General features: G+C 49.4%; 1 protein-coding gene across 1 annotated transcript; it reads right to left on the bottom strand.

Moving 5' to 3' along the window:
* Window positions 1–806: 806 nt before the first annotated feature.
* Window positions 807–24,165, bottom strand: LOC132386046 (NACHT, LRR and PYD domains-containing protein 3-like). The gene is made up of 11 exons (XM_059958334.1): window positions 24,090–24,165; window positions 23,575–23,694; window positions 19,870–21,607; window positions 13,334–13,420; window positions 13,009–13,179; window positions 9,070–9,240; window positions 6,326–6,496; window positions 4,356–4,526; window positions 2,436–2,603; window positions 1,115–1,384; window positions 807–894 (listed from the first exon to the last, which is right to left on the bottom strand). The coding sequence occupies exons 1-11, from the start codon at window positions 24,163–24,165 to the stop codon at window positions 807–809; spliced, it is 3,231 nt and encodes a 1,076-aa protein (XP_059814317.1).

Raw genomic sequence — 24,165 nt, 5'->3', positions numbered from 1 at the left:
TCACCCATGATGGTTTTCCGATTGTAGGATTGCCGTTCAGAGTGCAAAGCCGGCGCAGGAGTCCCGAGGCACGGATATCAGTAGCTCGGGTGCGTCAGACCTTTGCACGGCAGTCTGTTTGCCAAGGTGGAGCCGAGAGAGGGCTTGTAAACCTGGCGGGTGCGAAGGTTGCTGGGAATGACGAGGGTGCAGCGCCGCGGGGAGGGGTGCGGGGTAAGGCGACAGAGGAGGAGTGCCGGGGGGCGGAGGCTGGCGCGGGCGCAGGCAATGCCCACAACTGAGACACCAGGCACGCTCGTTTGATTGCAAACAGTCGGTTTATTGATCAGTACAGAACGTCTCTCTCGGTGCTTCCCGTCCCCTTCACCCTTTCCCAACCATGATTCCCGGGTCGCTGCCCTCACCCCCCCCCCCACCCCGCTCTCAGTCCGCAATGGAGACCCAAGTCAGAATCAGTTTTATCAACACCCACGTACGCCATGAAAGTTTATTTCGGCAGCAGTACCGTGTAAATATCCGATAGAAGCGATGGGGAGCTGGCGGTGATTTCGGCCGGCGTGGCAGTGTGCAGGGTTGGGGGACTGACATGTTGCACCGCGCGGACCTGGGCTCAGGTCACGGACAATCCAGTAGACCGCACGGTGCTATTTTTACGTCTGCGTCCGTTCACTCTATTACTCGCAGTCCCGGTCTGCGTCCGTTCACACTATTACTCGCAGTCCCGGTCTGCGTCCGTTCACACTATTACTCGCAGTCCCGGTCTGCGTCCGTTCACACTATTACTCGCAGTCCCGGTCTGCGTCCGTTCACACTATTACTCGCAGTCCCGGTCTGCACTCCTCCAGCGACTCCAGTTCCCTCTTTCCGTTCGGGCTAAGCCGATTCGCTCGCAGCCTGAAATAGTCAAGTACAAGTCAGCAACACACTGCACAGATGGCACAATTGTCTCAATAAGTGGGGCGGAGCGGGGTTGGTCAATATTGCAAAATAATTGGAGGAGAAGCCGTAAGTAGACTAACCGTGGATTTGATGCGGCCCCAGCTAGATGGTCAGGGAGCAAAGCTTAAAGCTTTTTGAATGTCAGGAAATATGCGAGCACGAACTGAGAGGTTGCCTGGAATTCCTAAGTATTCGTCCGGCCGCCGTGCCGTGACTGGTGTGAACCGACGGGATCAGGGTGCTCGCCCCAGCCACGGCAACGGTTTCCAGTTTGCGAGAGCGAATATAGCTCAGGGGTGCGGTGAACGGGAGGAACGGCGGCGGGATAGGCGAGCCGTGCTGGGGATCGAAATGGCCGCCAGCGTGGTTCGGACAAGCTGGGGAAAAACGGGCTAATGCTTCACGGACAGGTTCTGATGATAAAGGTGCGGTGCCGACACTGTGTCTGAAATAGAAAGACCTGAACAGTGGCACACAGAAAATGCCGGAGGCACTCAGTAGGCCGGGCAGTGACTATGGAAAGGCGTAACCGGTTGACGAAGGTTCAGGACTTGATGCAGGATCCCGGCCCGAAACGTCTACTGTTTACGCTTTTCCATAGATGCTGCCCGGCCTGCTGAGTTCCTCCAGCATTGTGTGTGTGTGTGTGTGTGTGTGTGTGTGTGTGTGTGTGTGTTTGTGTGTGTGTGTGTTTCAGTGCGCGCGTGTTTGTGTGTGCGAGTGTCTGTCTGTGTGTGTGTGTTGCCTGCATTTCCAGTGTCGGCAAACTATTTTGTGCTTGTGAGGGGCCCGAATTGTGGCAGATTGCGGAACTGGAACCGAGAGCGGGACCGTGGCTGAAAGAGACTATTCAGGTGAAGCTTCCTTACAAGGGGGTCTCAGTACAGAAGCAACGACGTACTGCCGCACCTGGACGTGCCCTTCGGGAAGCGGGTGAGGAGCTTTTCAATCCGCGTCCGAGGAAGGAGGTCACGCCATGGAGAGTAATGACCAGTTTGCGGAGGGATGACGTACGGGGACAGGCTGAATCGATTGGCCCAATATTTACACCAACATTACAGCAACGCTAAACAGGTTAGCTACTGGGAGAGTTCCGCGGATGGTTGGGAATCCCGTAAACCGAGTCCACAGCCTCAGGGTTTAGGGTATGCAACTTAGAAAATAAAGGCAATCGAGATCAGGAGACCCGTACTTACCTCGTGCAGATCGGGAAGCATTTATATGTATCATGAACCCGGTGCTGATCTCCACTAGAGAAGAACAGCGAGGCCCGGGAAGTCGATACGTTGATAAATAGATGTCATAATGCCACGGAGATCAGGAGAAATGCGGAAAGAACTGGACTATCGAAGTGAATGATTGTCCATGATCGATGTACTTACTCCTGTCCCTATACCCTATTGAGTCTATGTTATATATGGTTCGAAGTAATGTAACAGCCAATGATATGATTTAAAAAAAAAAATCCCAGATGAAGCATTAACACAAATACTCGCCTGATCCGCTGCAGATTCGCAGAAGTCTGTATGAGGCAGTGGAGAGAGGGGACAGATAGGTCCGTTAACCCGTTCGAGCCCAGGTCCAGGTATGTCAGAGAGTCGACTGCACAGAGGGCGGACGCGAGATACTCAGTGCAGGAATCGGTGAGGCCGGCATCACAGAGACTGAGGATCAGAGAGAGAGAGAGAGAGAGACGAGAGATGAGTAGAGGGATTGGGGAAGGGTCCTCTGAATTTGCTAATGGCGCCGACACGAGAAGTGGGGTGGGCAGGCCGCGCAGCCTGGATCCAAATGTACAATGCAGGATTTGCCTCTTGCGCCCCCCGTGGCACCGTGTACCAATCCCAAGGCTTTCCCTTCCAGCCGCAGTGTTTACGTGAGTGAGTCTCCAAGGCCGGTGTCGTTGTTGGCGAATTAGACCAGACGTGGGAGCAGAGTTAGGCCATGGACTGTGCGTTGCCATTCCTACGTGGCCAATCTACTATCCCTTCTCCCGCTTACTCCCCGTCATCGTTGACGCCATTACTAATCAAGAACCTATCAAACTTCGCTATAACTTCCAATCACTTAAACCGTAACACCCCCAACCCTACGAGGTGAATTTGCCATCCACTTGCTTAAGAAATTCCTCCCCTTCTATCCGGAGGCTGCCTCCTCTGGTCCCCACTGTAGGAAATATCTTGGGCACGTCAATTCCATCTACTCTTGACAATATTCGACAGACTTCAGTGAGACGCAACACTCACGCCGCCCTCACCCACCGCCACCGCCGCATCAAACTAGGATGTCGTCCCTTTAGATGGGGCGTGTTTCCTCCCCCAAAGGCGATGCGTCTGCTATATTCGCCGCAGCAGACGGCTGGGGAGGTCAGCCATTTAACGCGGAGGCTGACGGTTCCTGGTTAGAAAGAGCGTCAGAGATTACGGGAGAAGGCAGTGGGGGGGGGGGGGGGGCGGGGGATGGATGGAGTTGAGATGAAGGATAATAAATCAGCCATGGTGGGATGGCGGAGCAGACTCGAGGGGCCGAGTGGCCTAATTCTGCTTCTGCGCCTTGTGGCCTGGGGTGACGATTTCGGGGTGCCGGAAAGTCATACTCCATCGTGTACCAATCCCACGGCTTACTCGTCTCGGTTCGTCCACGGTTTGTTTGCGCGTGCGTGTTCCCTAAGGCGACTGGTGCATTTAACCCAGGCAACATGTTCATATTCTATATCCTCGCAGTGTGGTCCGGGGGTCATTGCTGACTCGGCCCAAGAATTCCCCCTCATAACAAGTGCCCATGCCAAGTTTTGAACCACAGATCTATTTAGAATGTATAAATAGCCTATCTGACATTAATAGACGGGTGGTTAATCCTTAATGAACGCTTCAGAAATATAAAGTCTATTCCCACAGGTACTGGTCAAATTTGACCCAGAACAGACACAATGTACAAAATAAAAATTGTAGGACCTGTACAAAAGTATAACATTTTAAAATATCTTTAGTTTTGCGCATTTTGGATCACTTTGGGGGAAAAGAAATCGTCAAATTTCGGATAAAAAAATGTAATTTAGGGTGTTTTTACTGCTGTCAAATTTGACCCGGAAGGTATGTAAGGGTTAAGCCGGGACGAAGGTGACCTCCGCCGATATTCCACCGTTGGCTGCTTCCGCCTCTCTGATTCCAATAGTGCTGGGCGGTCAGCGTGCAGTCTACCTAGGCGAAAGGCTGGGCACGAAGGGGATCTGCTAGCATGGTGGCAACCACAGTGGCAACCAACAATCTGGAGTGGGGGGGGGTGTGGTGGGAGGGGCAGACCTGACGCCCTGCTTCGACGCACCCGCGACACACTAGGTGAGAGGGACTCGTACCCAGAGCCAAGCGTCAGGGCGCCGGTTGAGTTGAAACTTCCCCCATCGGCGCAGAGCTTACCAAAGATCCCGCAGTTTACACTCCGGCCCCGTCAGAGCCTCTGACACCAGCCGCGCCGTTGAATCGCCCAGTTTATTGGCACCCAGGTTCAGCACTGTCAGTGAAGGGTTTGCGGTGAGAGCGGAGGCGAGATCCTCGGCGCAACAAGGCGTGAGATTGATGTCCCATAGACTGATGAGATGATGCAAAGGAGAACAGGGAATATATAAATGAAAACATTTCTGGATAAAAACTGGTTGTAATATTTAGTATTTTGGTGTAGTATTCTAATGTTGTATTAGTTATGCATAGGTTTATTTATATATTTACATATTGTTTACTTAATTGTTATTTTTTTATTGAAACATAGAAACATAGCAAAATGCTGTGCCGAACGTTACTTTAGACATTACCTCGGCTTACCTCTGTTTCTTTTTAAGCTCCGTGTACCTATCCAGGAGCCTCTTCAAATCAGCCACCACCACCATCGCCGGCAGCCCATTCCACGCACTCACCATTCTCTGCGTAGAAGAAATCTTACCCCTGAAATCTCCTCTATACCTACTTCCAAGCACCTTAAAACTGTGCCCTCTCGTGTCAGCCATTTCAGTCCTGGGAAAAAGCCTCTGACTGTCCACACGATCAATGCCTCTCATCATCTTGTACACCTCTATCAGGTCACCTCTCATCCTCCGTCGCTCCAAGGTAAACTTCACTCAGCCTATTCTCGTAAGGCATGATCCCCAATCCAGGCAACATCCTTGTAAATCTCTCTACACCCAAGATTGATGAAGGCCAATACACTGTGCGCCTTCTTATCCACACAGTTAATATGCGCAGCAGCTCAGAGTATCCTATGGACTCGGACCCCAGGTTCCCTCTGATCCTCCACAGAGCCAAGAGTCTTACCATTAATACATTTGTGCCATCAGATTTAAACTACCGAAATGAACCACCTCACACTGATCTGGGTTGTACTCCATCTGCCACTTCTCAGCCCAGTTTTGCATCCTATCAATGTCCCGCTGTGACCTCTGACAGCCCTCCACACCATCCACAACACCCCCCAACTCTTACGTTTGAGGAGTTTGTTAGTCTTCGTGTGTAATTTTACTCCATTGAATTTCTTTTTTCTATCTCTAATGCCTGCAAGGACATGAATCTCAGGACAGGATTTCGTGACATTTACGTACTTTGATAATAAAGTTACTTTTAACTTTAATGAGCACTGTGTATAAAAACATAGAAAACCTACAGCACAATACAAGTCGTTCAGCTCACAAAGTTGTGCCGAACATGTCCTTACCTTAATTACTAGGCTTAGCTACAACCCTCTATTTTACTAAGCTCCATGTACCTATCCAAAAGTCTCTTAAAAGACCCCATCGTACCCGCCTCCACCACCGTCGCCGGCAGCCCATTCCACGGACTCACCACTCTCTGAGTAACAAACTTACCCCTGACATTTTCTCTGTACCTACTACCCAGCACCCTAACCTGTGTCCTCTTGTGCTAGCCTGAAATGGCTGGGGAAAAAAGCCTCTGACTATCCACATGATCAATGCCTCTCATCATCTTGTACACCTCTATCAGGTCACCTCTCATCCTCCGTCGCTCCAAGGAGAAAAGGCCGAGTTCACTCAACCTATTCTCAAAAGGCATGCTCCCCAATCCAGGCAACATCTTTGTAAATCTCCTCTGCACCATTTCTATGGTTTCCACATCCTTGCTGTAGTCAGGCGACCAGAACTGAGCACAGTACACAGTACCTCAAGTGGGGTCTGACCAGTGTCCTATCTATCTGTAACATTACCTCTCGGCTCCTAAATTCAATTCCACGATTAATGAAGGCCAGTACACAGTACGCCTTCTTAACCACAGAGTCAACCTGCGCAGCTGGTATAAATGTGAAAAAAGAAACTTCCCATTCTATTCAATAACGGCAGATGGGCGATAGCTACAGACATAATATCTCGCTTTCTGCAACTTACTCCAGTGCTTGTAGTTTACACTCCGGGTGCTTCAGAGCCGCAGCCAGAAATTTCATTCCGGGATCGCCCAGTTCATTAAAGCCGAGGTCCAGCTCCTTCAGGAAATAGTTCGCACTGAGGACGGAGGCGAGATCCTCGGCACAAGAAGCCGTGAGCCTGTTATGATCCAGTCTGATCAGCGAGAAGTGAGAAAAAGGGCATCAGAAGTGAGAAAAGACCAGTGTGTTCGGCACAGAGATCCTGTGAGTCTCATATTATGACCAACGCCAATAAGATCTATAAGATCGATTCCCGTTTAAAAAAAATCAGTAAGTCATGCGCAGGAACAATGCGGTCAGAACACAATAAGAAATACATTCATTGGATAATTTGAGGGGTTTACTTGATCACCAACTTGTTGATGCAAATTTCTAATCAGCCAATCACGTGGCAGCTAATCAATGCATAAAAGCATGTCGGCATGGTGAAGGGATTCAGTTGCGGTTCAGACTGAACACGAGAGCGAGGAAGAAATGTGACCTAAGCGACTTTGACCGGTGAGTTTTGGTAGCAGGAGGGATGGTTTCAGTATCTCAGAACCTGTTCACCTCCTGGGACGTTCACGCACAACCGTCCCTGGAGAGAACAGAGAACGGCACGAAAGCATAAAAGGTCCGGTGACAGGTAGCCCTGCCGGCGAACGCGCCTCGTTAACCCGAGCGTTCTGGTGAGAACAGCCAGACTGCTTCAAGCTGGGAGGGAGGAGGCAGCAACGGCGGTGCGCAGGACAGCATCCCCGAACGCATGACGCGTCGAAACTTGAAGGCCATAAGACCGTGAGACAAAGGAGCAGAAGCCGGCCATTCGGCCCATCGAGTCTGCTCCGCCATTCCGTCATGAGCCGATCCAATCTCCCCTTCAGTCCCATTCCCCCCCCCCCTCCCCCCCGGCCTTCTCACCATGACCTTTGACGCCCTGACTACTCAGATACCTATCGATCTCTGCCTTGAATACACCCAATGACCCGGCCTCCGCTGCCGCCCGTGGCAACAAATTCCACAGATTCACCACCCTCTGGTTAAGAAATTAAAAAATAAAATTCGCATCTCTGTTCTGAATGGGCGCCCTGAGATGGGCTACAACAGCAGGAGACCGCAAACATGCTCTCAGCGGCAACTTTATCAGGGTCAGGAGGTTCCTAATAAAGTGGCCACTGAGTGTGCGAATAACAGTAAGCTACTCTGCCTTGCTAGCCTGTTATGGGAATGGACAACATGGGACAACCTCTTCAGATACAATATTACGTCGGGATCAGTTCCCGCATCCTAAGAATGTAATCTAATGACGTTTATCTTGACTGCAACAGTCATCTGCAGCACGTCACCGGAGGGGCTGTCAGAGATTTCACGCCCTGTGACGGAAGGCACGTTTTCTCGTTTCAGTTGCACAGGCGCTGCCTTGGTCGGGAACCCGTGACTCAGAGTTTTGCAGTGCAGGCGTCTTCTATCAAGTTACCTCGTCGCATCGTGAAAATTTAAAACGCTGCTGTACGGTCGCTTTTCAATCTTCAAAATATCGGCAGCATACTTGGGAGTGTGGAGGAGCAGACGGATCTGGGGGTACATGTCCGCAGATCCCTGAAAGTTGCCTCACAGGTGAATAGGGTGGTTAAGAAACCTTATGGGGTGTTAACTTTCATAAGTCGAGGGATAGAGTTTAAGAGTCGCGAGGTAATGATGCAGCTCTATAAGATTCTGATGTGGCCACACATGGTGTCCAGTTCTGGTCGCCTCACTATAGGAAGGATGCGGAAGCATTGGAAAGGGTACAGAGGAGATTTACCAGGATAGTGCCTGGTTTAGAGGTATGCATTATGTTCAGAGATTAAGGGAGCTGGGGATTTACTCTCCGGAGAGAAGGAGGATGAGAGAAGACATGGTAGAGGTGTACAAGATATTAAGAGGAATAGACAGAGTGGACAGCCAGCGCCTCTTCCCCAGGGCACCACTGCTCAGTACAAGAGGACATGGCTTTAAGGTACGGGGACGAAAGCTCATGGGGATATCAGAGGAAGGATTTTTTTTTTACTCAGAGAGCAGGTGGTGGGTGGAATGCACTGCCTGAGTCTGTGGTGGAGGCAGATACACTAGTGAAATTTAAGAGACTAATAGACAGGGATATGGAGGAATTTAAGGTGAAGGGTTATATGGCAGGCAGGGTTTTAGGGCCGGCGCAACAATGTGGGCCGAAGTGCCTGTACTGCGCTGTATTGCTCTATGTTCTAAATGGAGGGGAGGGCAATTCCACTTCATTCCGAATGGAACGACTAACAGCCTGGCAGTGGGAAGACTTTGACCACTTTTCCCAACTAGGGAGATACCGCTTGCTACAGTCAGATCACACTGACGAATTAAAACGGCCTCCAATGCTCCAGCAGGATCGTGCGCTCACTGACGAAAAGAATCCCATCTACCCCTGCTCCTCCGCGGAAGCCGCCTTTTAATCCCAAAACTTCGTACCCGTCACTATACTAATAATTTTTTTTTTGAGTGAATTCTATGTTTAGTTCCTCACTTTTTGTCCCAGTGCTTCCCGGTCGGGGATGAAAATCCCATTTTCTGCCATCGCCAGTTCTGCAAACGCCCATATTTGATCGCCAACACAAAGTCGTCCATGGTAAGTTTGGATATCCAGCACCCAAGTCCCAGTCAGGTACATGCCCCGTCACTTCCAAACCTGCGGGTCCGTCAGAGCGTGGTACTTACCGCAGTTTCTCTATTTTACAGCACGGATTCCTCAGGGCAGCAGACAACAGGTTCACTCCGCAATCCTCCAGACGATTCTCACCCAGGTCGAGCTCCGTCAGTGACCGATTTGCACTGAGAGCGAAAGAGAGTTCCTCAGCGCAGGAAGCAGTGAGGTCCACGTCCCGCAGTCTGGGGTATGAGAGAGGGCGGGATGAGAAGAGTGGGATCATAACAAGACTAACAAAAGGGCTTTACTCTCTGGAGAGAAGGGGGATGAGAGGAGACATGATAGAGGTGTACAAGAGATTAAGAGGAATAGACAGAGTGGACAGCCAGCGCCTCTTCCCCAGGGCACCACTGCTCGGTACAAGAGGACATGGCTTTAAGGTAAGGGGGGGGGAAGTTCAAGTGGGATATTAGAGGAAGGGTTTTCACTCAGAGAGTGGTTGGTGCGTGGAATACACTGCCTGAGTCAGTGGTGGAGGCAGATACACCAGTGAAGTTTAAGAGACTACTAGACAGGTATATGGAGGATTTTAAAGTGGGGGGGGATATGTGGGAGGCAGGGTTTGAGGGTCGGCACAACATTGTGGGCCGAAGGGCCTGTAATGTGCTGTACTATTCTATGTTCTATTTTCTATGTTCTAAAACCGGGGATATTTATTTCACGGAAATTCTGTTTTGCGCAAGAATTTGTTTTATTATCGGCACGATTTCTGTTCCTACAGTATGCTCAGCATCGAATGTCCATCATCAGGCGTACCAGAACGTACACAACAAATTTATAATTTTAAAGTAAATTTCGTTATAAAATTATGCTCAAGTCATAAAGCAGAACAACGCACACCTGGAGGATGTTATGAGAATGCAGGGTGACTTGGACAGGTTGGGTGAGTGGGCACATGCAGCTTAATGTGGATCAATGTGAGGTTATCCACTTTGGTGGCAAGAACAGGAAGGCAGATTACTATCCAAATGGAGTCAAGTTAGGAAAAGTGGAAGTACAACGAGATCTAGGTGTTCTTGTACATCGGTCAATGAAAGCGAGCATGCAGGTACAGCAGGCAGTGAAGAAAGCTAATGGCAAGCTGGCCTTTATAAATAGAGGAAATGAGTACAGGAGTAAAGAGGTCCTTCTGCAGCTGTACAGGGCCCTGGTGAGACCACACCTGGAGTATTGTGTGCAGTTCTGGTCTCCAAATTTCAGGAAGGACATTCTTGCTATTGAGGGAGTGCAGTGTAGGTTCACAAGGTTAATTCCCGGGATGGCGGAACTGTCATATGTTGAAAGATTGGAGCGACTGGGCTTGTATACACTGGAATTTAGAAGGATGAGAGGGGATCTGATTGAAACATATAAGGTTATTAAGGGATTGGACACGCTGGAGGCAGGAAGCATGTTCCCGATGTTGGGTGAGTTCAGAACTAAAGGCCACAGTTTAAGAATAAGGGGCAGGCGATTTAGAAACAGAGATGCAGAAAAACTTTTTCACCCAGAGAGTGGCGGATATGTGGAATGCTCTGCCCCAGAAGGCAGTGGAGGCCAAGTCTCTGGATGCATTCAAGAGAGAGTTAGATAGAGCTCTTATAGATAGCGGAGTCGAGGGATATGGGGAGAGGGCAGGAAACGGGGTACTGATTGTGTATGACCATCCATGATCACAGTGAATGGCGGTGTTGGCTAGAAGGGCCGAATGGCCTAATCCTGCAGCTACTGCCTGTTGTCTATTGTCTACTGCAAAGGAGCACAAAGGAGTCGACACGGCAGTTAGCGTAGTAGTCAACAGAACGCTTTACCATAGAGACGACCTGCTAGTAAAGGGCGTCGGTGTCCTCCCACAGTCGGTATTCGAATTGGACATTGCAAGTTGTCCCGTGATTTGGCTCGGATTAAATCGGAGGGGGTGGGGGCGAGACTGGACGTGGCTTAGAAACATGGAAACACAGAAAACCTACAGCACAATACAGCCCCGTGGTGCCACAAAGCTCTGCCGAACATGTTCTTATCTTAGAAATTACCGAGGGTTGTCCATAGCCCTCTATTTTTCTAAGCTCCGTGTGCCTATCCAGGAGTCCTTTAAAGTACCCTACTGTATCCGCCTGCACCATCGCTGCCAACACCCTATTATACGAACTCACCACACTCTACGTAAAAAACCTACCCCTGACATCTCCTCTGTACCTGTTCCAAGCACCTTAAAACTATGCCCTCTCGTGATAGCCACTTTAGCCCTGGGAAAAAGCCTCTGACTAGTCACATGATCAATGCCTCACAATCCTACATAATTCCCTAAAAGTGTCGTCACAGGCAAGGTCGTCAAGAGAGCTTTTGGTACATTGGCCTTTATAAATCAAGGTATTGAGTATAAGAGTTGGAATATAATGGTGAGGTTGCATAAGGCATTGGGGAGGCCGAATCTGGAGTATTGTGTGCAGTTTTGGTCACAGAATTACAGGAGGGATATTAATGAGGTTGAAAGAGTGCGGAGAAGGTTTACAAGGATGTCGCCGGGACTTGAGAAACTGAGTTACACAGAAAGGTTGAAAAGGTTAGGACTTTATTCCTTGGAGCGTAGGAGAATGAGGGGAGATTTGATAGAGGTGTATACCAAATAAGGGCGGAAGGGCCGGTTTCTGTGCTGTGATGTTCTATGGTTCTGTCACTGCAGGACCGGAAAGGCCCATTCGGCTCTGTATCTGAACCAATAAACAAACATCCCGCAAATGGTATAAAAGTAAACAAACTGTACATAAAACCCTTGGAGCGTAACTGAGCAGAGGAACCATCGTGGCAGTGGTTGTAGTTTTCCGCGCGCACGGCACAGCCCGGCTCCGGCTCCTTGGCTCCAGTGATCAGTGAATGCTGTGATCTGCTGCAACACTGGAAAACGGGTAGTTCCAATAGGAAACACAAAGTACACTGCAGATGCTGTGGTCAAATCAAGACGTCCGAACAAGCTGGATGACCTCAGCAGGTCGGGCAGCATCCGTGGAAAGGAGCAGTCAACGTTTCGGGCCGGGACCCTTCGTCAGGACTGAAGAGGGAGGGGGGCAGGGGCCCTGTAGAGAAGGTGGGGGGATGGTGGAAAACCAATCAGAGGAAAGATCAAGGGGTGGGGGAGGGGAAGCAGGGAGGGGATAGGCAGGAGAGGTGAAGGAGGAATCTAAGGGGAAAGCACTATGGGTAGTAGAAGAAGGCAGTCATGAGAGAGGTGATAGGCAGCTGGAGGAGGAGACAGAGTGAAGGTGGGATGGGGGAAGGGAGAGGGAAGGAATTAACGGAAGTTGGAGAATTCGATGTTCATACCAAGGGGCTGGAGACTACTCAAACAGTATATGAGGTGTTGTTCCTCCAGCCGAAGTTTGGCCTCATCATGGCAGCAGAGGAGGCCATGTATGGACATATCCGAATGGGAATGTGAAGCAGAGTTGAAGCGAGTGGCAACCGGGAGATCCTGTCTGTTGTGGCGGACGGAGAGGATGTGCTCGACGAAGTGGTCCCCCAATCTGCGTCGGGTCTCGCCGATGTAGCGGAGGCCGCACCGGGAGCACCGGATGCAATAGATTACTCCACCAGAATCACAAGTGAAATATTGGCTCACCTGGAAGGACTGTTCGGGGCCCTGAATGGTGGTGAGATGAGGTGTAGGGACAGGTGGAGCACTTACGCTTGCAGGGATAAATGCCAGGTGGGAGAAATGTGGGGAGGGACGTGTGGACCAGACAGTCGCGGAGGGAAAAATAGTTCCAACATCCAGTAGTAGTTCCAATATCCTTTAGCGCATAACATTTGCAAACATGATACTCCTCTCCGTACTCCCTGCCCGGACACCGTCACCCGGCCGAACAGAGTGCAGCGAAAGTGCTCCCGAACGCGGCGACAGAACGAGAGAGGACCACGGGCCGCGCGATTTACTCGGACTAAATGAGAAACCGGACCCGCTGCACGGTACTTACCGCAGTTTGCGTATTTGGCAGTCCGGGTTCCTTAAAGCCGCAGAAAGTAATTTCACTCCTGAATCTTGCAACCTGTTCTCACCCAGGTCCAGCTCCGCCAAGGAGCGGTTTGCGTCGAGAGCGGAGGTGAGGTCCTCGGCGCAGGATCGCGTGAGACCGTTATTGTTCAGCCTGGAAATCACAGAGAGTAATATGAAAGGAGATGAAAGGGCAGGCGCGACACAGTGAAGCAGTCCCCAGTGTGTCCTATGAAACCGACTGTTTATCACGCTAGCATCCGATATCAAGTGCTCAGTCTTGATGGCCGACAAATACCAGTACGTACCACAGTTTCTGTATTTTACACTCCGAATTCCGCAGTGCCGCAGACACCAGCTCCATTCCCGAATCTCCGATGGCATTGTTCCCCAGTCTACATGAAAACAGAGAAAACAGAGACTGGTTGACACCATCTGCTGATATAGTTCGTCTACCTTCGAGGCACCTGTCGGGCAGAGACCCATCAACCGGTTTGGATCACCGAGATCATTCACCCGGCCTGTGTCACCGAGAGCCTTCTTCAGGACTAGGTCGCCATTCACCGATAAAGAGAGAAATACATCAGCAATGAGCAGACTTGATGGGCCGAATCATGCTCCCATTGTGTTATGGTCTTATCTGATTATCTATCCATTTGAGTCCCGAGGAAGGATAACATTCCGGAAAATAGACTGCTGATACCTTTCCACAGATGCTGCCTGATCTACCGAGTTCCTCCAGCATTTCGTGCGTGTTCCTTCGGATCCGCTCCTTGTACACCCATATAACTATATAACAATTATAGCACAGAAACAGGCCATCTCGGCCCTTCCAGTCCGTGCCGAACGCTTACTCTCACCTAGTCCCACCGACCCACACCCAGCCCATAACCCTCCATTCCTTTCCTGTCCATATACCTATCTAATTTTACTTCAAATGACAATATCGAACCTGCCTCTACCACTTCTACTGGAAGCTCGTTCCACACAGCTATCACTCTCCGAGTAAAGCAGTTCCCTCTCGTGTTACCCCTAAACTTTTGCCCCCTAACTCTCAACTCATGTCCTCTTGTTTGAATCTCCCCTACTCTCAATGGAAAAAAAAGCCTATCAACGTCAACTCTATCTATATCCCTCCTAATTTTAAATACCTCCTCCAGTCCCCCCTCAACCATCTACACTTCAAAGAATAAAGAACTAACTTGTTCAACCTTTCTCTGTAACTAGGGTGCTGAAACCCAGGTAACGTTCTAGTAAATCTCCTCTGTACTCTCTCTATTTTGTTGACATCTTTCCTATAATTCGGTAGAGCTTGCAGTAGAAGAGGTATTGTAATTTAAAGAAAAATTGGAGAGGTGTATGGACAGGAAAGGAATGGAGGGTTACGGGCTGAGTGCGGGTCGGTGGGACTAGGTGAGAGTAAGCGTTCGGCACGGACTAGAAGGGCCGAGATGGCCTGTTTCCGTGCTGTCGTTGTTATATGGTTATATCTATGATGCTGGCTGACCGGCTGAGATCCTCCAGCATTTTGTGAGAGCTGCTGACGTAATGTCTTTGACTGCAACAAACACACACACACACAAACACACACACACACACACACACACACACACACACACACACACACACACACACACACACACACACACACACACACACACACACGCGCACACACAAATGTGGATCAACTCATCTCGCCAGGTGGCACCTCTGGAGGAAAGGACAGTGCACATTTCCGGGCGGAACCGGAAATGTTGACTGGAATTTTTTCCACAGCTGCCGTCTGGCCCACTGAGTTCCTCCACTGTTTTATGTGCGCCGCTCGCATTTCCTGCATCTGCGAAAGTCAATGGCAGGGAAAAAAAAAAAACATGGAGGAGGGCCTAATGGCCTACACGAGCTCCAATCTATTTTCCCGTTAAGCTGTTATAAATGTGTGTGCCCCTCTTTACAAATGACATATCTCTGAAGAAGATGGACAAAGTCCTTTCATGCGGGCAGTTCCAGGCCAACCATCTTGTTATTTTTAGTTGACATTTTAAATCCGATTTCTGTTTTCGTTTTGACTATTTCAGCTGGAGTGTTATTAATCTCTTTAAAAAATTGAAGCGGATGGGAAATTAGATAACCATATAGCCATAAAACATTTACAGCACGGAAACAGACCATCTCGGCCTTTGTAGTCCGTGCCGAATGGTTACTCTCACCTAGTCCCACCAACCTGCACTCAGCCCACAAACCTCCATTCCTTTCCTGTCCATATACCAATCCTTTTTTCTAAATTACAATATCGAAGCTGCCTCTACCACTTCTACTGGAAGCTCGTTCCACACAGCTACCACTCTCTGAGTAAAGAAGTTTCCCCTCGTTTTACCCCTAAACTTCTGCCCTCTAAGTCTCAACTCATGTCCTCTTGTTTGAATCTCCCCTACTCTCAATGGAAAAAGCTTATCCACGTCTATCTATCCCCCTCATAATTTTAAATACCTCTATCAAGTCCCCCCTCCACCTTCTATGCTCGGAAGAATAAAGAACTAACTTGTTCACCCTTTCCCTGCAACTTAGGTGCTGGAACCCAGGTAATATTCGAGTAAATCTCCTCTGTACAAAGAATAAAGAACTAACTTGTTCACCCTTTCCCTGCAACGTAGGTGCTGGAACCCAGGTAATATTCGAGTAAATCTCCTCTGTACTCTCTCTCTCTATTTTGTTGACATCTTTCCTATAATTCGGTGGCCAGAACTGTACACAATACTCCAAATTCAGCCTCACCAATGCCTCGTACAATTTTAACATTACATCCCAACTCCTATACTCAATGCTCTGATTTATAAAGGCCAGCATACCAAAAGCTTTCTTCACTACCCTTTCCACATGAAATTCCACCTTCAGGGAACTATGCACCATTATTCCCAGATCACTCTGTTCTACTGCATTCTTCAATGTCCTACCATTTATCATGTATGTCCTATTTGGATCATTCCTACCAAAGTGTAGCACCTCACACTTATCAGCATTAAACTCCATCTGCCATCGTTCAGCCCACTCTCCTAATTGGCCTAAATCTCACTGCAAACTTTGAAAACCTACTTCATTATCCACTCCGCCACCTACCTTAGTATCATCTGCATACTTACTAATCCAGTTTACCACCTCATCATCCAGATCATTAATGGGTATGACAAACAACATTGGACCCAGTACAGATCACTGAGGCACACCGCTAGTCACTGGCCTCCAACCTGTCAAACAGTTATCCACCACTACTCTCTGGCATCTACCATCCAGCCACTGTTGAATACATTTTACTATTTAAATATTAATACCTAACGATTGAACCTTCCTAACTAACCTTCCATGTGGAAACTTGTCAAAGGCCTTACTGAAGTCCATATAGACAACATCCACTGCTATACCCTTGTCAACTTTCCCAGTAACCTCTTCAAAAATTCCAATAAGATTTGTCAAACATGACCTTCCACGCACAAATCCATGTTGACTTTTCCTAACCAGACGCTGTCCATCCAGGTAATTTTATATATGTATATACACACTCGATCTCTGAGAATACTTTCCATTAATTTACCCACCACTGACGTTAAACTTACAGGCCGATAGTTGCTAGGTTTACTCTTAGAACCCTTTTAAAACAATGGAACAACAAGAGCAATATGCCAATCCTCCGGCACAATCCCCGTGTCTAATGACATTTAAAATATTTCTGTCAGAGCCCCTGCTATTTCAACACAAACTTCCCTCAATGTTCTAGGGAAAATCCTGTCAGGCCCCAGAGACTTATCCACTTTTATATTCCTTAAAAGCGGCAGTACTTCCTATTCTTTAATCATCATAGTTTCCATAACTACCCTACTTGTTCCCCTTACCTTACACAATTCAATATCCTTCTCATTAGTGAATACTACAGAAAAGAAATTGTACAAAATATCCCCCATCTCTTTTGGCTCCACCCATATCTGTCCACTCTGATTCTCTAAGGGACCATTTTTATCCCTCACTATCCTTCTGCTATTAATATAACTGTAGAAGCCCTTTGGATTTATTTTCACCTTACTTGCCAAAGCAACCTCGTGTCTTCTTTTAGCTTTTCTAATTTCTTTCTTAAGATTCGTTTTTCATTCTTTATATTCTTCGAACACATCATTTACTCCATGCTGCCTATATTCATTGTAGATAGCTCTCTTTTCAGAACCAAGTTTCCAATATCCCTTGAGAACCATGGGTCTCTCAAACTTATAACCTTTCCTTTCAACCTAACAGGAACATAAAGATTCTGTACCCTCAACATTTCACCTTTAAATGACCTCCATTTCTCTATTACATCCTTCTCATAAAACAAATTGACCCAATCCACTCCTTCTTAATCCTTTCGCATCTCCTCAAAGTTAGCCTTTCTCCAATCAAAAAATCTCAACCCTGGGTCCAGTCCTATCCTTCTCCATAATTATCTTGAAACTAAATATAATCAATAATCATCGCCGTGATGTCCGATGCTGCCTAACTACCCATTTAAGGGCACAAACAATTATTTTATCAGTCCATGTTCTCTGTACGTGACTTGAAATTATTTCATACATTCAATAATATGGCGAAACAGCCCTATCAGGGGCGTGCTCTACATGGGGCGGTGAGATGGGGGTGGGAGGTCGACATCCTGATTTGGCTTTGTTCTGTAACGCACTCTCCTTTATAGAGCCCTAGAGCAGTACAACAGAAACAGGCCCTTCGGCCCCTCTAGTCTGTGCCAAACTCTCATTATGCCCAGCCTCATCTGGACAGGCATCTGGAGCATAGAGCTCCCAACACCTCCTATCCAAACTTCTCTCAAAGTTCACCAATTCCGCTGACAGCTCGTTCTACATCCTGGCCATCCTGTGAAGGTTGTGAGGAATTTTTGCCACTTATTCCTAATGAGCATTTCTCCCTTCACCCTTAGCCCATGGCCCCCTGTTCTCCTCTCACCCAACCTCAGTGGGAAAAACCTCGCCATTTTACATACTTCCATCATTTCACTTTTCCTCATTGTCCTCTGATCTAGAAGTCCGAACCTACTCAACCTTTCCCGATAATCAGACTTACAAATCCCGGCCGGTATTTCCTTTATTCCATCACGAGCTCTCGCGCGCGACTTTGGAAAACTTTTGTGCAGGTCGGCCGTCATCTACGGAAGAGTCGACATCTCGGGTTGAGTCTTTTCAACAGGACTCTCAAAGGGGTAAGGCCGTTAGGGGACAAAATTAGGCCATTTGAAAGGGGCCACCCTTCCATTCTGAGTCTGTGCCCGCTGGCACCAGCCTGGCCCACTAGAGGAACCGTCCTCTCCACGTCCAACGTGGGACTCGACTGATCAAGTGGATCTTTGGTGGTCGGCCCAACTGTGTGCTGACGTTGGGCGGGTGCTACTCGGGGATGCGGAACTTGTACTGAGAAGTGTGACGTGTAAATTTGATTGCTGGGCAGATTTCCATTGGACCAGGGAATCTACGTGAGGAAGAACTGGTGTGGGTGAAGCAGTGAGTGAAACGGGAGAATGACGCGGAGTCTCTTTCACCTTGAGCTCCGCGGTGGCGTTCACGGAGGGCAGATTAACAGGGGTTTATGGAGAAATTACACTACAGTTTAGGGAGCGGAATGCCACAAGATTCAGAAACTCGTTGACTGAAGGGGAAGTATGGAAGGACGAGGCCAGACTCCCCCGTATACTCATGAACCCTGCCCCTAATGCGTACTTAAACGCCATGCGTGACGAAATGATGGAAACTGCGGTAATCTCGGGTCGTGTTTTTCGTCCGGCAGCGAAGCAATTCGTTCATTGCCGGTGCCGAGATCACAATATGTCTCCAACGCTGTTAACCAAATAGAATCGCGACAGAGGAAACCCGTCCTTTCTCAACACCTTCAGGAATTGAAAATTGATTATTTCTAGCAACGTGCCTTATCAGTGCCCAACAGGGCAACAGAGAAACGGCGGAACATAGAAAACCTACAGCACGATAGAGGCCCTTCGGCCCGCTATGCTGTTCCGAACTTGTCTCTACCTTAGAAATTCGCTAGGCTTACCCATAGCCCTCTATTTTTCTAAGCTCTGTACCTATCTAGGAGACTTGTCAAAGACCCTATCGTATCTGCCTCCGCCACCGTCGCCGGCAGCGCATTCCACGAACTCACCCACTCTTTGCGTAAAAACGTAGCCCTCCTCGGTACCGACTTCCAAGCCCCTTAAAACTACGCCCCCTCGTGTCAGCCATTTCAGCCCTGGGAAAAAGCCTCTGACTATCCACGCGATCAATGATTCTCATTATCTTGTACACTTCTATCAGGTCACCTCCCATCCTCCGTCGCTCCAAGGAAAAAAAAAGCCGAGTTTACTCACCTATTCTCATAAGACGTGCTCCCCGATCCAGGCTGCATCCTTACAAATCTCTTCTGCACACTTCTACGGTTTCCACATCCTACCTACAGCGAGGTGACCAGAACTGTGCACAGTATCCCAAGTGAGGTCTGAACAGGGTCTTATATAGCTGTAACATTAACTCTCGGCTCCTAAACTCAATTCCATGATTGACGAAGGACAATACACCGTATGCTTTTTTAACCACAGAGTCAACCTGCGCCGCAGCTAGTGGTGTCCTATCGACTCAGACCCCAGGAACCCTCTGCTCCTCCACACTGCCAAAAGTCTTACCGTTAATACCGTATTCTGCCATCATATTTGACCTATCAAAATGAACCACCTCACACTTACCTGGGTTGAACTCCATCTGCCAACCGAAACTTTCCAGGTGACGAAAAGAAGGAATTAACATAAAGGATAACAAGCACTCACCCTAGGACGTGGCACTTGTGCAGGGCGGGTCCCAGTCTTTGTAGGCTTTCGCCCTGCAAGAGGCAGCCCATGAGATCGAGATGATTTATCGCATCACAAAGCCCGATGACGTCAGCCAGGACAGCGCAGTCAATGGCGGTCAGCCGCAGCCCGCTGAATGAAAGTGTTTCCACCGATCCCAGTGTGGCCTCGGCCAGCCCGTGATTCTGAGCCTCGAACAGGCAGTGTAATGTGTTCAGGAGGCGCTTCTTACCATTGTGGCACACTGCGCTGCCAACGTGACTGTCGTGCTCCTCTCTCACCCAGTCAATCACTCGCCGGGTTGTTTCGTGAGGAAAAGGACCCAGAAGTTCTTCGAAGATGCAGGCTGCCTCCTGCGAGGAAAGCCCCGCACAGAAGCGGAGAAACAAGTCAAATCGCCCGTCCGTGGCGCAGTGGGATTCCGTGAGGAGGTTCCCGACGTCCGGGCGGCATGGGGTCAGGAATTGCGCCAGGGCGGCCACAAATTCCTGGACGGTGAGGTGAGGAAATGCGTACGTCACGCTCTGGGCAGACTCCCGCCTCCCCAGGAGTTCCGTCAGGGACCTGGGCGGGAATTGAAACGGCTGCAGGTCGTACTTGATCAAATCTCCATCTGTGAACACAGTCTTCCTCTCGGACACTCCTGCGAAGGCCATCTGACCAACTCTCAGTAAGACATCCCGGATGTTTTGAATCTCACACATTTGGTTTTTCAAGATGTTGTAGATATAGTGGGAATATAGTTGAGTCATGGTCCTGGGAACCCGCTCTGGGTCGCTGTCCCCTTGCGCGAAAAAGGGACCCAGAGCCACTGCAAGAATGCCGCAGTAAGAGGCGTTGTAGGTCATGGTGTACAACGTCTCGTTCTCCTCCACGTGTTTGAAAATCGATGCTGCCAACATCTTATCTTCAAATGCACTGCAGAAATATTCCTTCCGTTCCTCACCAACGAATCCTATGATTTCAGCCCAGGCACAAATATCCGTCTTTTCCAAGAAGCGTAACGTAGCGGGGCGGGTGGTCACCAGCACGGAACAGCCCGGGAGCAGCTTGCGCTGGATTAAGCTGTAGACAATATCGGATACTTTGCAACGGATTTCGGGATCAGTGCACAGACCCCGAGTTCCTGCGCCCGTCGCGCTGTCAGCAAAATGCATTACGTCCTGGAATTCATCCAAACCGTCAAATATAAACAGCGAACCCTCTGGGTTCTTCCAGATCTCTCCCAGGATATTCCCGACGTAGGGATGCTGACACAGAATCAGCTCCCTTAGGTTTAATCGAAAGTTGATGGTGTTCAAATGCTGGAATTGGAAACAGAAGACAAACTGGAATTGTTGAAATATTTTCCCGGTGGCCCAGTCGTGAACCATCTTCTGCACCATCGTTGTCTTCCCGATCCCCGCGACCCCGGTCACTGCTGCCGAACTCCCCGATTGGGATTTACTCCGGGAGAAGACGCCTTGGAGTAATTGGTCCGTCCGCAATCTTTCCAGCTCACCCCGCAGATGCTTCTCCCACCACACCTCATGCTCCCGGCCTTTTGCCAGCAGCTCGTGCTCCGCAAGCCTCCGGCCTCCGACAGCAGCGACGACCGTGAGCTCGGCGTGCCGATCGACCAGCTGGGAAAACCTCCTCGTCTCCCTCAAGGGGAACACGTCCCCTCTCAGTGCCGCACCCTCTGCTCGCAGAGCATCTCGGTGTTCGCGCCGAACGTCTGCAATGGAGTCAATCAGAAATAAAATGTCAGAACGTTCGTATTTTTTTTCGAAGATCTACCCCATTCTTCCCCATTCTTATGAGTAAATGAAACTTCGTTCAACTTTACAACCGGCCACCATCCCTGTTACGGCGTTCCGCGCAGGGAAATTATTGCCAGCAATATTACGTCACCCCCCCCCCCCCCACGTTCTACTTCCCCGTCCCACGTGACCATCCCTCCCACTTCAATATCCATGCTGCATGGCGCACGGAAGTCCTCCGTCTCCCGATTTCCCACTCACGCACTTGCCGTGCGACAGTTCTCTGCCGTGCGGTGAGATCAGGATTTGACAATCACCGTCACCTTGCAACATGGCTACCTCCCGTTTGTGGATTCCGGAGGATGTTAATTTCAAAACATCCGGCAGGCCTTCTTTTTTTAAAAAAAAAATTATTTTCCCCTCTGCTGTTGGCATTCCCTCCACACCGAGGCGGCTATGGACCGAACGCTCCCAGCTTGACGCTTCAGGATCGAGCCTGTTGACTCGCTCTTGGCCGAATCCTGTACAAAAATGGCGCAGCTCGCCGGGACGGTCCCACCGCTGTGTGGACAGCCGAGGCGGATCATCGTGACGGCCGCTACAAATTTGCCGGGGGTATTTGGTGAGGTGAATGAAGACAATGGATCGCCAGGTCAGGAATGTTTTGAATCGTTTGTGCAGCCCAGCGGATGGATACTCACAATCAAAGTTACAGATAGGAGCTGCAGGGAAACGGGGCCCCGCGAGTACTTGCTGACTTATGAGACAACGCGTTTTAAACCGCTGGCAACTTTGCACCTTTAATTCGCCTCAGATTCCCAACCGTTGTGTAAACCTTCGACAAATATTAAGGGATTGGACAAGATAGAGGCAGCATTAAGGGATTGGACAAGATAGAGGCAGGAAATATGTTCCAGATGCTGGGAGAGTCCAGTACCAGAGGGCACGGTTTGAGAATAAGGGGTAGGTCATTTAGGACGGAGTTAAGGAGAAACTTCTTCTCCCAGAGAGTTGTGGGGGTCTGGAATGCACTGCCTCGGAAGGTAGTGGAGGCCAATTCTCTGGATGCTTTCAAGAAGGAGCTAGATAGGTATCTTATGTATAGGGGAATCAAGGGATGTGGGGACAAGGCAGGAACCGGGTATTGATAGTAGATGATCAGCCATGAGCTCAAAATGGCGGTGCAGGCTCGGAGGGCCGAATGGTCTACATCTGCTCCTATTGTCTATTTTCTGTTGTACCGATGAGGCTAAAAGCAAATCAGAAAGACTAATCCCTCCAACCTACAGAATGATCAAATCCCAACATCTTCCACACATCCATGTGTCTATCTAAACATCTCTTAAAAGCCTCTCGTGTATTTGACTCTACCACCTCACCAGGCAGCACATTCGAAGCATCCATCACTCTCTGAGTAAAAAACTTACCCCTCACATCCCCGTTGAATCTAAACCCTCTCACCTTCAATGCATGCCTGTGTGAGACATTTCAACTCTGGGAAAAAGGTACTCCCTGTCCACTCCGTCTGTGCCCAACATAATATTATAAGCCTCTATCAGATGTCCCCTCAGCCTCCGTCGCTCCGGAGACAACAACCCAAGTTTATCCAAACTCTCACGAAGGCACACGCCCTCTAAACCAGGCAGCATCCTGATAAACCTCTTCTGTACTCTCTCCAAAGCCTCAACATCCGTCCTGTAGTGATGTGACCAGAACGGTTTGCAACAGTGTGATGTGGCCCAACCAGAGTTTTATGAAGTTGCAACGTAACCTCTTGACTTTGGAACTCAATGCCTCGACTAATAAGAGCAAGCATTCCATCAGCCTCAGATTCCCGACCGCTGTGTGCAAACCTTCGACCAATCGGCCGCACTCTGGGAGCGAGAGAGCGAGCGGGCAGCAGTGACCCGTGAACCAACCGACCCGCCAGTCTGTTGGATACCGAGAGGAAGCTGGAGCAGCCGCGGGGGGGGATCCCCAAAAGTGCGCGTGCCCCCGTTCATTTTGCGCGCGGCCGGGATGGAACCCGGATATCGAGAGCTCCGAGGCCGCAGCTCCGCGCCTTCAATTAGCCCAAAGTAGCTGAAGGTGTACACCCCAAAGCGGTGTAACACCTTTCCAGAAGCTCCACGCTGGTCTGCTCTCCACGTCTCTTATGATCTGCGCACATGAACTGCGCTGTCCCTTTTCTAATTACGCCCCGTGGTCCGGTGGCATTCGTTATCAGTCTCTTACCGATTCAGATGGCCCCTTACTATTACTCGGTATCATTCATTATTTACATGTCAAATCACCGGAAATTTCGGAGAAACCTCGAGAGAGAGAGAGAGAGAGAGAGAGAGCTGAGGCTCAAAGCCTGTTCAAATTATTCAGATGTTAAGGATTCAAATCAGTGTCATCGTCAACTACGCGGCGTTGGAACGTAAAATTGTATTCGATTTGTGGTCGTGATCTCACCAGGTTGCTGAATCTCCTTCAGGATCTCGTCCAGCTTCGGAGCTCCGGTCCGTATTTTCTGGAAGGTACCCCACAT

The sequence above is a fragment of the Hypanus sabinus genome, unplaced genomic scaffold, assembly GCF_030144855.1.
Source record: "Hypanus sabinus isolate sHypSab1 unplaced genomic scaffold, sHypSab1.hap1 H_1, whole genome shotgun sequence".
Lineage (NCBI taxonomy): Eukaryota > Metazoa > Chordata > Chondrichthyes > Myliobatiformes > Dasyatidae > Hypanus > Hypanus sabinus.
Note: the sequence above shows the minus strand (reverse complement) of the source record. Positions and strands in the feature narration are given on the sequence as shown.

Coding starts and splice junctions, on each gene's coding strand:
- LOC132386046 (XM_059958334.1), bottom strand. CDS start 24,165: ATGTGGGGTACCTTCCAGAAAATACGGACCGGAGCTCCGAAGCTGGAC. Junction 6,497..9,069: donor TGTAAAATAGAGAAACTGCG/GTAAGTACCACG, acceptor CTCGCTGATCAG/ACTGGATCATAACAGGCTCA. Junction 4,527..6,325: donor TGTAAACTACAAGCACTGGA/GTAAGTTGCAGA, acceptor TCATCTCATCAG/TCTATGGGACATCAATCTCA.